Raw genomic sequence first — 15,710 nt, 5'->3', positions numbered from 1 at the left:
CCCGGCGGATTTATAGGGGTCGCCGCGTTGCAGCAGTGTCACCTCTCCACGATGGTGTCAAAGGGAGTGTCAGAGATCCCTGCATTGTCTACCTGATGCTTTCACCATTCTTTCAGTACAACATACTGTAGTCCCCTGGGAGAGGGCGCACCCACACAAACTTGGCTCGAGAAAGATTCGCCAAACTATCATGATATCAATATTTCTTTTTAGGAATCAGTTTTGGCTTATTATTTTCAACCTTTGGAATTGTTTGAGTAAAACAAGTTCTCAAATTCCCCTGAAATTTTCACAATCTACGTTTGGAATGTACAGAATTTAAAAATCAATTACTTAGAAAAAATCTATCTGCCTTATGCTAGCTATTCGCATGAAATTAGATAGAAAACTAAGTTTATCTGCATTGATCTCCTCATCTCAATAATGAGACCCACAATTTTTGAAAGCAAAAATGAAGAGATCAAATCTTGAAAAATTCATATCAACAGAAATTCACAACACAGAGTCATTGAGTTTCGAACTTCTAATGTTATGGTTCTGCTCAATACAATATTTTGGCTAGTAGAATTTCGTGCTAAAATTCATTGATATTGGAATTTTGAAAATTTCGGCAATATACAATTATGCCAAATATATTTAGGTAAGGTACATAATCAAAGCCAATATTTAATGAAGGAGAATATTGGTGAATGGAAAATGGAATGCTTATGTTAGTAACAGTTTATGACAAACCATACTAGATATAAAATGCAAGCATTTTAATCGAAAGTATCATTCATTTAAAAATCGATTAATTCATAATTATATTCGTTTACAGTCATTTATAACAAGTGCAGAAGGCTTGATATTCTTCCACGAGTTTTTGAATGAACGAGTGTTACAATGAGTCGTGTGTACGAGTATTATACATTATTTTATCTTATCCTGAATTTTTATTGAATTTGTAGAATATTTCCTAACTATCGTTTAATGATTTTTGCATTGAAAAATGTTGGTTGGTAGAACTGGATAGTTCCGGGTACCAATAATAATGAAATCAATAATACCAATAATAATGAAATCTGTGTGAACTGAGATATTGCCGCACGATTTTGTTCTACGAGGTATGGCAAATTCAACGGATTTGCCACAGAAAAGACGCTTAAAAGAACGAACGTACGTGACGTTTTTGGGAAACACTCATACTTGAGGCAATATCCGGCTTAACCGTTTTAGTTGGCAACTCTATATGTATAGTGGTTTTGATACTAATATGAAACCAGAACAAGAATTTTCCCATATGATTTGACATGAACTGACTCAGAAAGTATAGCAGGAAATTCAATGGATAAGTTTCTTTTAACGGAGGAAGATCTCACCTCAGGACTATTAGAGATATTTCTCTGTTGAACCAGGTCACGCATCTTTTGTGGATATTTCTCCTTCTACACGCACGCACAAGTCAACATTGGATGAATGAAAACAAAGAAAAAATGAACAAAACGAGCAAATAAAAAAAGGAATGATAGCAATCATTCGAAATCACTACAAAGAGCACTTACAATTGAATCCTCATTTCATTTACGTATACAGGGTGTCCCGTAAAGACAACGTCAAACCGATGGAGAATGTAGATCAAAGGATAACCCACCTGCTATGACAAAATTCCCATTATAAAAGTCTTACCGTTTTCGAGATATTTTTTTTTTTTGAAAATAATGAATTTTTGCCCCTTTCAATAGTTTTGTCCTTACGGTTGGTACAATTTTACATCTTTTTCTTTTAATTTTTTCAGTAAAATATTGCTGAAGAATGATTTTAATGTTTACATCAAAAACATCCTCCGAACATTTTAAAGGGGAGCTATGAGAAATATTTTCATTGGAAATTTTGGTAGTGCAATTTTTCCGGCAAAATTGAATTTCGTTGAGGTGAATTATGCGAGTAATATTTTCGCACGTAAACAATTGCCATTGTTCACTAAGTAACGCAACATCGAAGATTTCTTAACAGAATTGACAAACTTGATTTTGTCGGAAACGTACCCATTTGGATAAAAACAGCCATATCTTTTTTCTTTGAATAACAAATGACTTGTGTGATACCTCTTTGAAATCACTATAAAATAGACAATTTATTGGTGTAATGTGCAGCAGTAGCTCGGTACATATTTTTTCCACTACGATGGGCTAAACTTCATGAACAAAATAATCCACTACCAAAATTTCCAATAAAAATATTTCTCATAGCCCCCCTTTAAAATGTTCGGAGGATGTTTTTAATGTAAACGTTGAAATCATTCTCCAGCAATATCTTACTGAAAAAATTAACCTAAAAGATGTAAAATTGTACCAACCGTAAGGACAAAACTATTGAAAGGGGCAAAAATTCATTATTCTCAACAAAAAAAAAAATATCTCGAAAACGGTAAGACTTTCATAATGGGAAGTTTGTCATAGCAGGTGGGTTATTCTTTGATCTACATTCTCCTTCGGTTTGACGTGGTCTTTACGGGACATCCTGTATATCGATTCATTTCTTCAGGTTTCCGCAGTTTCTCAAATACTTGTGAAGTTTTGAAATGAATATCTACAAACTTTCAAAATGAAATCTCAAAAGTGTAAACAGAAACATTCAATTGTAGTGATTTCGTAAGATATTGACTAACAATAAAAAGCTTATGGAATGCAGTCTTGATTTTTGGTTTCGTGGTAGTAGGGAAGACACAAAGCAAATTTGCAGATGAACCGAAGTATTCAGAATATCATCTATATTGTAGCCTTTTTAACTTTCAGCTAATTTTCTTTTCAGTATTTGAGTGAAAATATTTTTAAATAAGTTTTGGATTCAGACTGATACACTGAAAATACAAATTTATATGAAAATACCTAAAGATGATCCTGAATCATTTCAGTTCAAGTGATAGTTAGTTCAATTACACAGAAAGATTGTATTTCTCCTACCTTCTCCTGCTTTTTAGGTTTCTTATCTTTGTCTTTTTCTTTAGCTTTTTCTTTCTTCTCCTTTTCTTTCCTTTCCTTCTCTTCTTTTTTCTTTTTTTCCTCTTCTTTCTTTTTCTCTTTCTCTTTTTCCTTCGTTTTGTCTTTTGTTACTTTCTTCGGTGGTTCGTTCTTCTCCGAACCAGAACAACAAGAGCTCTCTTGGAGAAGGAAACAGAAAACGTATAGGAGAAACAGTATACTCATTCCATAGAGATAAGTGAAGAATCCTTCGTAATAGTAGAGTGGAATATTGTGGGTAACAACATCGGAAATGACATAAGCTATGCAGATTACGATCAGAAGTTTTGCGTAAACGAAACTCATGATTATGAAGAGGGAGGTTCTGAAAAAAAATTGAAATAAATTTATTTATTTTTCATTTTTAATTTTATTCTGAATGGGTTGGTAAGTATAGGGTGTTTTTTTTCGAGGTATATAACTTTAAGTTGGCATTACTGTTCAAGATGGCGCTCGATTTAACAACTGTCAAGCTATTTATTCTCAGTTTGGTTTGGCAATTCATCATGAATAGACTCACGCTTGAACAATACTTGCAAATAGTGCAATTTAATTTCGAAAATAATGGTTCTGTTCGGAATACGTATCGCGCACTACGTCCATTTCATTTTGTTTAGCGATGAAGCGCACTTCTGGTTGAATGGCTACGTCAACAAACAAAACTGCCGCATTTGGATATCGTATATCTCTGTTTTTTTCTCTACAGTTGTATTCTGGATAATTTTCAAGTTAGAGTTTATAGGCCTAATGTGCCTCAACTGTGAAACTCTGTTTAATAATATAAATAGGGGAAATCAAATTTACTAAAATAACATTTGAGAAGAACTAATAAATACAGAAGATCATAAATCGAAGTTCCATGAGGAATTATTGCTAGTTATTGAATTTCAAGATCTTCCTAAGACTAATTTTGTGTGATTCAGAAATCAGATCGTGATTTTTTTTGAGATAGAATAGAGGATGTGTACCTACACCAATTGCCCTATCGAACGTTTCTGACCATTCTAAACTTAAAATTCGAAAATATTCACATATAAAAATTGAAATTCAATTGGGCCAGTCCGTCGGCTATGATTGTATCATTGAGAAAAGAGAAGAGAAAAATTATATCTCAGAATCTATGTTTTTAAAGTTCTGTATGAAGATGAGTTATTCAAGAATTCAGCGTGCAGCTTCTGTACGGAAAAGTAATTAAGTTCATTGTATCACATAACGTGATACAATGTGACTGCATTTAAAAAAAATCCATCTCATTAAATAATTTAAAAAAAAGAACTAAAAACTTAAATCATTACAAACCCACTAAAAAATATTTATGCCGAAACATAATAAGTACATACTCTTTTACATATTCCCCGGCAAATAGTAAGTCTGAATAATTTGTCGACTCGGATTCGGCATAGTAGGTCATTTTCTCAGTTGTTTTCAGCTCTACTATTCACCAAGTCACTTCTAGTTGGAAATCACAAACTGAACTGTTTTCTAATAATAGATCAAAATTCGAACATGCTGAAATCCAAGATTAGTTGTTTATATGAGTAACCTGCTGTTTGAATATAGAAAGATTCGCGATTTCAACAGTCTTGAGAATGGAACGATGTTATCCTGCCGGAAATAAAGAAAATTTGTTCATTGGGCAATGGAATCCTTCCAATATTCTCAGTGTCCATTGATTTTCTACAGAAAATCATAGAGTTTTCTTCAATTGACAACCTATTTATGACAGTGTGATTTGATAGCACATATTGTATTCTAAATACTAAGAATCCTAAAATAATATATTTCGTTGTAAAGGTATGGAGCGAAGGTTAAGAAATTGTCACATCGGTTGCAATTGAATTTTTTTCTACATACAATATTTTATCTACGACTACGATGATATAAAAGTCGAAAATAATTGTTTTTAAGTATGTATAGTATTTCAGGTAGAATTCAAGAGGACTAATCATATTTTTATAAATAGCATTTGCTTGTATTCAGAGTCTATTTAATGTAATACCCACATAATATGAAATTTTATTTCTGAAAATGAACTTTATATGACGTTGATCTAAAAAAAAATTTTGTTTTTCATAACACAACCCCCTACCAATGATAGATGTGTACAATAAAGAACCAGTTTCTCCACTAATTATAGTTCAACAAAGTTTTATTCATTGTAGTAACGTACAAAAATTTACTGATAATCTTGAATACTACAAGGTCCATTTTACGTCTGTTCAAAGAATGCAATCAGCATTCTTTGAACGGATCTCGTTTGAGATGCTCTTCATATTTTTGAAATTTTTCAGCAACCCAAACGAATTGCTGGCAGGACCACGTCTGCTTGATTATTTATCATTATCATATTTATATTATTGAATCTCAACAATATGAATTCAGACGGCTCTCCAATATTTCCATAATTATGGAAAATCATAAAACGAACTGAAGCAGTTTTGGAGAGTCCATTCCTGTTGAACTAATATAAATATTTATTCTTCTTCTCAGCGAGCACCAACTAAATGAAATTCTATTTAAGTTTGTTTAACGGGTTTACGAGAATAGTTCAGTATCACTCCAGTTGTTGTGGCCACATCATGAAACAATATAAATGTCACTATATTGACTGTGCTTGATATATTATTCCAATAAAATAACACGCTCTCTTTGATCTCTATTTTGAATAATAATATGTTCCTGGAAATTTGTGAATATCTAGGGGAGAAGTTGAATAATCATACAACTACAACTACATATTTCATGAGTGGTGTTAAATTACTTCAAACATGCAATAATGAAATTCATACATACGTCAACTGTGAATTCGAAAAATTTCCTTTAAAATATAAATGTCAGTGGGTTTTTGACTATTTGTTCTAAGAAATAGGACAATGAAATTTTGTCAAGAAGTTCAACGTTAGGTTTGAAGAATTTATGAAGAATTTGTGAAAAAATCCTATTATGTCCTGCATTTAGCTCCAAAATTGAGAAAAAATCAACCCATTGGTTTCGGAAACTAACCTAATTAATTATCGTAATACTTTTTCTGTAGAATAAGAATTTTCAGTCAGCAAGCTTTTTGTCGAATTTTTTACTTTGAATACAAATATGTAAAGAAATGCTATCTAATTCCACTTCTAGCACTACCACTTTACATTTTCTCAGAAGTTGATTTTTTTTTTTCATTTGCGTCAAAGGTTCTCGCGCAAAGAAGGCCATCGATATGATGCTGATGATCCAACTAAGCTGATAATGTTTGCAGACGATAATACACTACTTTATTCTGAAAGATCAGTACAGAATGCATTGTTGAGTGCCTGTAATAACATGTCACGATATTCTGAATGGTTCATTGACAACAAATTGTTTCTGAATTCTGAAAAGACATTGATAATGAGGTAGCTACTCTTTGAAAAATACTGAAGACAACAGAAATAAGTACTCTTACTAAAAGCTGGAAAGAGTTCAATAGAACAAGTTCATTCAGTTAGGTTTTTGGGAATAATCATTGATTCAAATTTGAATTGTTTTTAACATCTGTATGCTTTGCTTTGTATAGGCTCAGGGATACCACCAATAATGTAATGTAAGAGTTTTCAAACTCCAAAAGAGGGCAGTAAGGTCAATTTGTGGCGTATACCATAGAACCTCTTTAAGGCTTCTCTTTGAGAAACTGAGGATATTACCCTTGGCCTGTGTATATATCTTTGAAATTGTGAAACACGTTGAAATCAACATCAATACATTCCTGCCTTTGAATTTTAATCATGAATATTTCACACGACAATTGCACGATTTGGTAATTCCACATCACAACTTAACAAGATTCGAGAAATCACTTAAAATTTATAATGTATTCCCCTTGGAATTGAAAATGTGCGTAAGTTCAATAGGTTTGTTGGAAATTTTTTATTATCTTAGTGTTTCTACTCTCTTCAGGAATATTTCTTAGATGCTACTTGATTGTATAATCATTTTGGACATAAGCTATACCTATAACTTTTATATATTTTTTTATACTCATAAAATCTAGCATCCACTTCAATTCGGTTTCCAGTTATAGCTATAGTCTCACTATTCAGTGGCAATTAATTTAGAATCGTCCACATAACATGAGGAGAGAAAATGGCAAGGGGTTCAGTTGGAAGAATACGAATACAATTAGTTGAATTCCCAGAAAACGATTAATATCGATTGGTTGCATTTCGAATTTGAAGCCATTGTATTTTACCCACATAATAACCAATTAAGTAACAAATTTCCAGGAAGCCCGCATTCAATATGAATCCTGTATAAAGACTTAATTTATGTCAGTTTCTCACCTCATAATTGATCATTTATAAAACTTCACCGGAAATATAAGTTATGTTCTTTATGACATGGGAAGATGTACTAAGGAGTTAGTATTTTTCAGGAACAATTTAAAGAATTAAAATATTATTAGACATCCAGACAATGATGTATTCAGTGAGAAAAAATTTTTCAAGAATCTAGTATTTTGATCAACACTGTTAGAGATCCCTTATTTCTAAATCTTCAAAAAGAATTCACTAACTCATAAAGGATGTGCTTTATGTGTAGAGAAAAAACTTCGCATGAAAAATACAACTCATACATACACATGGTTTTACTGAATTAGATGTACAAATATAAATGACATATTCCTCGGATCAATCTAAGAAAAAAGTCTTATGAACATGAGCCCACATACGCTTTTTATTCGAAGTACAGGGTGTAGAATTTTAATTTATTAATTTAAATTCAAACAGTTCTCTAGTAATCCTCAAGAAAATTCGAATTCGTATACATAGATCCAGTTAGTAAGCTGTGATAAATAAATTAATTATAAATTTTTTTATAATATTTTATTAAATTTGTGAACGTATAGTCAAGTGTTTTTATTTATTTATTAATAAATTTTGCTATTTACCCAATCTGTAGTTGAAATTCTACTACATACAGTACTACAAGAAACCTCCTGTATCTCGAAAACAAGGCGTTTGTAGTCCCAAATTTAAAGGATTTTTTTTCTTAAAAGTACCCAAGGAATCTCTCGTTTTCCTTTGAACTATGTATATGTATTTCAAAAAATATCGGGTTAGATTGATATACTTAATTTGATCTCTTTTTACAAACACCAAATGGTGTTTATTGTGTCACAAATTAAACTAACAATACAATACTCAATAAAAATAATGAAAATTTCATACTGATCGCGCCATCAGAAGCATAAAAAAATTCATGTGCAATATCAAAAAATAAATATCTAAAATTTTTGTAAAAATTAATCCGACAGGGTTGAAATTTTGTCTGAATACGTAAAATTATCACTTGCATCTTCATTCTGAATTTCAGAAAAATCGTACCTTTCATTTAGATGCAACAACCGGAATGAGCGTATGAATGAGCAAGTGCTCAAAAGCTCTTGAAATTAAGTTGGTGGCTTTTTTGGATATTTGTTTTGACATATTTGATATTTGAACAGAAAAACTTATATAGCGTTACCGTGATAATAGTTATTTGTTTTACTAGGCAGCAAAGTAGTACATTGATTGCTGTTAGTGCAGTCAATCTATTTTGCTGCCGAGTTGAACATATGATTTTTTCTCCGATTATTTATAATGATATATGTTGGATATTGTATTTGCCAATTATTACAATTCCCAAAATCCCCCTTTTATTTTATTTTTCCAGTAGTGATGAATTAAAACAAAATTCGATAGAAATCGCAATTGTTGGAATGATTGGATACTATGGAAATATGTTCATAATACCTAATTATAGTTCGACAACTTATGAGATTTCTGACAGTTTTTTAAAAATAAATAATATCGGTATATTTATATCATGGACAGTGATAGCGAGGTAGCAAAAAATATTGATTCATCAGAAAATGTCAAACGTTTTATTTTTTATTTAACTAATAATTATTTCCCTGCCAAGGCAGGAAAGTTCTCACTTTACTGCCTAGACAGGAAAGTAATAGGTAGGTTCTTTGCTGATTGATATGTGTCTGCATAATTAATATTTGCTGTCAATCGGAGAAAAACACTATTTATTTTAGTTTTTTTGACATTCGTCACTTAAATTAGTTATAATTTATGAAATTAGTACCATTATCATTTATTGTACAATAATTGATTTGGCGTATGTAATAAGATATAGCTTCCTCATCATTATCTTATGAATTCATGGAAGTTAAATTTATATGATAACAAACAATAAAATACCTTTTGTCAGGTTTCGGTTGCACCCCTTTGAGCTCCATCTCTTTAAGAGCAGCAGCCTTTTCCGAATCATTGGCTCTAGACACTTGAAGGGTCGCCATATTGTCAGAGTTATCAATTTCAACTGTAGCAACTCTCAGTTCTCCTACCATAATTAGCTACCCTAATCACAGCTATCAACCGACTTCGTTAACACTAAGAAAAACAAGATATCGTTGACATAGAATCACATTCGCTTCTAGGACGTTTCAATTCGATGTCGATCATTTGTTAGGCCGAAGAGGGAAGATCTGCCAAGGATTTTGGGAGGGAAAGGCGTTTTTCTCGCGTTCGCGGTATTTTTCACCCCTTGCACGGCGACATTTTGCACGTTTTCACGAGACTAAAGTCTGGGGTAACTTGTTCATCACCCTCAAACGCACTATCAAGAACGTCCTGATAGAATTCGGCCTTTCGAAAGTCACAGCGGTTTCTGGTACAGAGGGGGATGCTGGACGAAGGGGATAGGGGGATCTGTAACGGGAAATCTCGAATCTTTTGTTCGGGTGAGGATTTTAGATTCAGTTAAATAAGACTTCCGTATCTTTTATCCCTCCTTTGAGAGGTGAAGGAACTTTTTTAATACAAACAACACTTTGATAATAATTGAGACCTTTTATTCGTCAGAAACTATTCCTTACTTCATCTAACCTACTAAATTTTAGATGTTATTTTTTTCAGACACGAGCGATCTTTTGTTTCGTGATAATCCACTTCTCAATAATAATAATAATAACCTTTATTGGTCCCATAAGACATACAAATATGTATAAGATAAGTCAAACTGAAAAAAGTAAAGAAAAATCAATCCTAATACTATAACTAAGTAAGAAATAGGTTTTTATCAGCTAGATATTCACTAATGGAATGATAGCATTCTTTAAGCAACTCACATTTTACCAATTTCTTGAACCTTATTACACTCAACAGTTTAATAGAAACAGGTAAATAGTTGTACAAAATAATTGCCTGGTAAATAGGAGAACATTCAAATTTAGTTGTTGCATGAGCTGGAATACATAAAGTTGTAATATTTCTGGTGGAATAGTGATGGAAACCTGATAATTTAACCATTAATTGTTCATGTTCCTTTACATAAATTAAACATCTGTAGATATATAAACTAGGAAGAGTAAAAAGTCAATATCTTCCAAAAAAAGGCTCACATGAATCACGTGAATTCAAGTTAAAAATTAAACGTAATATCCTCTTTTAAGCCACAAATACTCTACCGGAATCAATCGAATTTCCCCACAACATGACATTATAATCAAGAAAGCAATAAACCAAACTATAAAACAATAAACTAATAAAAAATTAGATAGATAGCTTTTTTGACATTGGCAGCTTTTTAGCTCTCATTCATTCATGTGCCTATTGCGCCCTCGGGGCCACAAAACAATTGTATGAGATGTGATTAATCGTGATGTCATTATTGTCGGTTTAATAAATTAGATGAGGAATTCTGATGATACAATCCTCCTGAAGTTCAGCATAAACATTTGAGTGATTATCTTACATAAACAACTAAATGTCAACCTAGCAATTTTTACGGAAATATTGTGCAAAAGTCAGATCTGTTGTCACTGAATATTAATAATTTTATAAAAAGAGAAATTTTGAAAGAAAGCTTGACACTTTCATTCTTTAACTGCTCGAAAAATCTCTATTTGGTTCTGTGATCACTGAAATGAGTATTTTTTCCGATATTTTTCTTGAATTTTCTCTTAGTCTAGTGAAGCAATCAACATGATTTTCTGCACGAGGAAAATTATCAGAAAATTATCTGGTTTTGGCCCAGTAGCTTCCGATATCTGAGCCTATCCTGAAAATTTCAAATTTCTATATTGTAGGTTACTGAAATAAACTCATTATTATTATTCTGTTTCAGAGAAAGAATGCCCGAAAAGCTTAAATCAGAAATTTCCACAATCAGAAATCCCCTCATCGAAATATTCAAACCCTTCAAATGTGCTATTTATCCAGCTCCTAGTTTATTGCTGCAGTTTTGATATGCCTTTCAAATAAACTAGCTCACATTTGATGTCTATTTTAATTTCGAATCCTGCATATTGCATATTCTATTCTCATCAACTGCAGTTCATTCAACTATAAAACAGATTATTACACTCCTATATTTATTTATTTTGTATCGCTTCCCTGTTATTGTTCGTTTTATTTCTTCTGAATCATTTGGCTCTGTCATTTTACCTGCAGATTTTGGTTGCTTATTCACTTTTACATATGGTTGGAGGTGTATGAGTTCAGTACACATTTATTTTTTTTAGTTTCAATTCATGATAACTACACCGAATTTGGTGCACAATTCATATGCATATGCAGCTGATATTTCTAACGGGTGTTTTTTTTCGAGATATATAACTTTAAGTTGGCATTACTATTCAAGATAGCGACCCATTCAACAGCTGTCAAGTGATTCATTTTCAGTTTGGTTTGGCAATTCATCATGAATAGACTCACTCCTGAACAACGCTTGCAAATAGTGCAATTTTATTTCGAAAATAATGGTTCTTTGCGAAATACGTATCGCGCACTACGTCCATTTTATTTTGTTTGGCGATGAAGCGCACTTCTGGTTGAATGGCTACGTCAACAAACAAAACTGCCGCATTTGGAGTGAAGCTAATCCTCAAGTGTATGTCGAGACACCGTTACATCCAGAAAAACTGACTGTTTGGTGCGCTTTATGGGCTGGTGGAATCATTGGTCTGTACTTTTTCAAAAACGATGATCGCCAGAACGTTACAGTCAATAGTGATCGGTATAGAGCCATGATTACTAACTTTTTCATTCTTGAATTGAACAACCATGATGTCCAGGAGCTGTGGTTCCAACAAGACGGCTCAACATGTCACACAGCTCGTGCCACAATCGATTTATTGAAAGACACGTTTGGTGACCGCCTAATTTCATGTTTTGGACCTGTGAATTGGCCTCCAAGATCTTGTGATTTAACACCGCTACACTACTTTTTGTGCGGCTATGTAAAGTCATTGGTCTATGCGGATAAGCCACAAACCCTTGACCATTTGGAAGACAACATTCGCCGTGTTATATTGCCGATATACGGCCACCAATGTTGGAAAAAGTCATCGAAAATTGGACGTCCAAGATTGGACTACATCCGAGCCAGCCATGGCATTCATATGCCAGAAATCATATTTGAAATGTAATGCCACAAGATTATCTTGCGGATAAATACAATTCATGTCAATTGAATAATCCATCGTTGTTTTATTGCAATTTAAAGTTCTATAGTTCTAAAAAAAACACCCTTTATATAGGTGACCTCTGAGTATAGCAAATTTTGATTTGCTCCTGAATATAAAGTGAAACTTTTTGTAAGATGATATTTATTTGAAGAATTATTTCAGATTATTAAAATTATAAATTATTTTCATTCTTTTCTTTTGCACGAAATTAATTAGAAACATTTTTTCTGGAACTATGTATTATGTCTAAGAGGAACCATACTCAATTAAAAATTTATAATTATACATTGATGCCTCAATCCCATTGTGATATGAATTGATTGTTAAATGTAGGTCAGTATGTGGTACGTGAATGTATGTTTAAGGTAGAAATAATTTCATTAAAATTAATAAAATTAAGTATCAAATTAAGTAAATGAACGTATTGAAAGTATAAACCATTTTTATTATAAAACAAACTAATTTTCCTTATTCTATTTGAAATCGAAGTAAGTCACTTCTGATAAACCTCGAAACAATTGGCTATTCATTTAAAAACATGATGAGACTAAACTTTCCTAAACTCCTATAATAAATCCTTCGGATTTGTTAAATATTTAATCTGGAAATTGGAACAAACAACACTCCGGCCTCAGGATCGAAGCCAAAGGATGATAAATATTTATTCTCAGAATCTCTTCAATATTCAGTGAAATATAAAAAATGATGATCCTCCACCTAAAATTTTCCTCATTATTATTTGATCATTGATTATTGAATCAAATTCCCAAATATATGAGTTTTATTTGTGAAACTCTATGCATCCTTATCACCATATCTTCTCAGTCAGGTTCAGTCTCAAATTATCAATGCACATTGAACAATTGATCTATCATTGAATGATTTTCGGATTAAACCTGAAAATCCATGTGAAAATTACGAATTTTCCGGAACAATTCCAGTTACAGAACCCCATAAACGGATACAGAGAGAGAGGGATGCTGCGGGAATCACGTGCTACTATTGACAATTTTCATTGGCTCTCCAGAGAAGCTGTCCCGGGCTTTCGACCCAGTAACCCCCAATGACCTCGCCCTCAGCATGAGGAAGTCTTTTGGAGGTAGTAAAAGGCATGTTGAAATTTTTATGAGATCAAAGAACGATGCTCCACCACATCTATTCAGTGCTAATTATTGGCAGATAGGGTTGAAGGATAAATTGAACTAGTCGAGTGGTCCAGAATAGCAAGCTGGGTTTTTTTATGCAGAGTAAGGTGATCTCTCGTCATCTGAATGTTTCTTTTTTGAGGAACATTGAAAATTTAACACTTCGATTTATTATTTTCGGACGTCTATCGAAATTAATCGAATAATTGGAAAGAAGGGTTATCAATCGACAAAAAAATGACAAAGCACTGACTTGGAGTCAAGATCAAATCGGTTTTTCTACAATTTTACACCAAAATTTCACTTGTAGATTTTGCTTCGATGAAAGGTTTTTCAATAAGAGATTTCATTTTGTATAGCCCTCTATCTAAAAGGCTATTACTTTCGAAACTGTCATTTTTGACATTCGACAGGTAAAATATACGCCGTTACTAAAAATGGCAGTTGGATACTTCTACAACGAAATGAAATTGTTAAAATTCGCTACAAAAATGGTTTGTCGATTTTTCGTCAATCTTGGGAACTAGGTCATGATTAATGATTTGTTATGGCTGGAATGGACTAGTTTTAATTTTTTTTAATGATCAATTCTAAAAATTTAAGTAGAATGAAACAAAAATGTGGAAGAATCATTGAAATATCTCTAGAAATGAAAAAGTTATGGGACTTTGAAGTTGCGCTTGGAAGAATAATTTCATAGTACGCAACGTCTAGTGTGTGACGTCACGCCACTTACACGAGGCGACTGGTATTCGCAGAGTGCTAACGAATTCATTGGTGTACAATCACTTGTGCCGTTCGTGTCGTGTTTTGTTCGTTACACGATGGCTGAAATAAAAAAAAATCCTACAAATATTGTATTGTGCCTATGTGTGCAAGCACGACAATTAAAAACCCCAATAAATTGTTTTTTCATGTACCAAATGACATGAATCAAAGGAAGAAGTGGTGCAAACTAATGAGGCGATATGACGCCCGTCAATATCAAGTCCACTTAGATAGAATTGATTCATACCGGATTTTATACGGGCAGTAAACATTACTTTTTTTTCTTTTTACTTTTTACTCCTCACATAAATATGTTTTGCCATTGATATTGGATAGACTTCAACAACCAGTACTCAACTACAAACTGTTTATGAAACGTTTTTTAAATAAATCACCGTTATAAGTTGAACCATGATGAAGCAAACTCAAAAGTAGATACTTACTTGAAGAGTTTAATTCCTTTTATTTCAGCACTGACATAAGGTGGATTTGAAGAAAAAAACTCCATCACTGCGAATATATCTATTTTAGGCAAATTGTCACTTTGTCCTTTCACGAAGCCTTCTTCCATTATGGTGACATAAAAACAAAACTCGAGTTAAAACTACACTGTACAACTACAAACGGCGCGAGAGCCTTGGCGCGGCTAAGTATTCAAACGAAATTTATGATGTAGCGATCACAGGCAAGTGGCGTGACGTCACAGACGAGTCGGAGACCAAAGACGTTCCGCGCTAAAATACGTAAATTTAAATAATCTATTTCTCAGTCATTTATTGATGGATTTTCAAATTTTTTTCACTGATTTATCAGTTTTGCTCTATATTTTAATTCTATCGTGTCAAATATAGTATTATCAACATCACTAAACTAGTCCATTGAAAGATATTAATATGGATGGAGTTTATATTCAATAAGACAGCTCTACGTGCCCCATAAGCAACGAAAGAAGCGAAATTTTGCGAGAGTTTTCTGGTCATGTTATTTCTCGAAGAGGTGATCACAATTAGACACCGAGATCTTCTGGTTTAAGACCTATAGACTTTTTTCGTTAGGGTCAATAGATTCAAGACCATGAAGATGAAATTCGTGAAGTTATCGAGGACATACAGCAGCAAATGTGCGGATTGGTCTTGGGCAATGTCATAAAAAGTATAAAGCTTAATTTCATCATCATTTCATCAACGAAATTCATATACTCTGAAAATTTCAAATCTTTAGCATATTACGTTCGAGACTTGTGATATATAACTTAAAGTTGGCATTACTGTTCAAGATGGCGACCGATTTAACAAAAACGATGATAGCCAGAACGTT

General features: G+C 32.7%; 1 protein-coding gene across 10 annotated transcripts in view; it reads right to left on the bottom strand.

Moving 5' to 3' along the window:
• The window catches only part of LOC123683888 (proton channel OtopLc), a 50,739-nt gene that overhangs the window by 13,004 nt on the left and 22,025 nt on the right, over positions 1 to 15,710 (bottom strand). For 5 of the 10 annotated variants that reach the window (XM_045622877.1, XM_045622872.1, XM_045622873.1 and 2 more), the window contains exons 4-5: positions 2,943 to 3,324; positions 1,359 to 1,424 (exon numbers count right to left, since the gene is read on the bottom strand). In XM_045622877.1, the coding sequence (XP_045478833.1) occupies positions 1,359 to 1,424; positions 2,943 to 3,324 (448 nt within the window). Of the gene's footprint in view, positions 1 to 1,358; positions 1,425 to 2,942; positions 3,325 to 4,339; positions 4,487 to 9,211; positions 9,677 to 15,710 lie in introns of those variants that run through there. The other 5 variants (XM_045622880.1, XM_045622882.1, XM_045622876.1 and 2 more) reach the window with 3 other exon arrangements.

The sequence above is a fragment of the Harmonia axyridis genome, chromosome 7 (assembly GCF_914767665.1).
Source record: "Harmonia axyridis chromosome 7, icHarAxyr1.1, whole genome shotgun sequence".
In the NCBI taxonomy this organism is placed as follows: Eukaryota; Metazoa; Arthropoda; class Insecta; order Coleoptera; family Coccinellidae; genus Harmonia; species Harmonia axyridis.
Note: the sequence above shows the minus strand (reverse complement) of the source record. Positions and strands in the feature narration are given on the sequence as shown.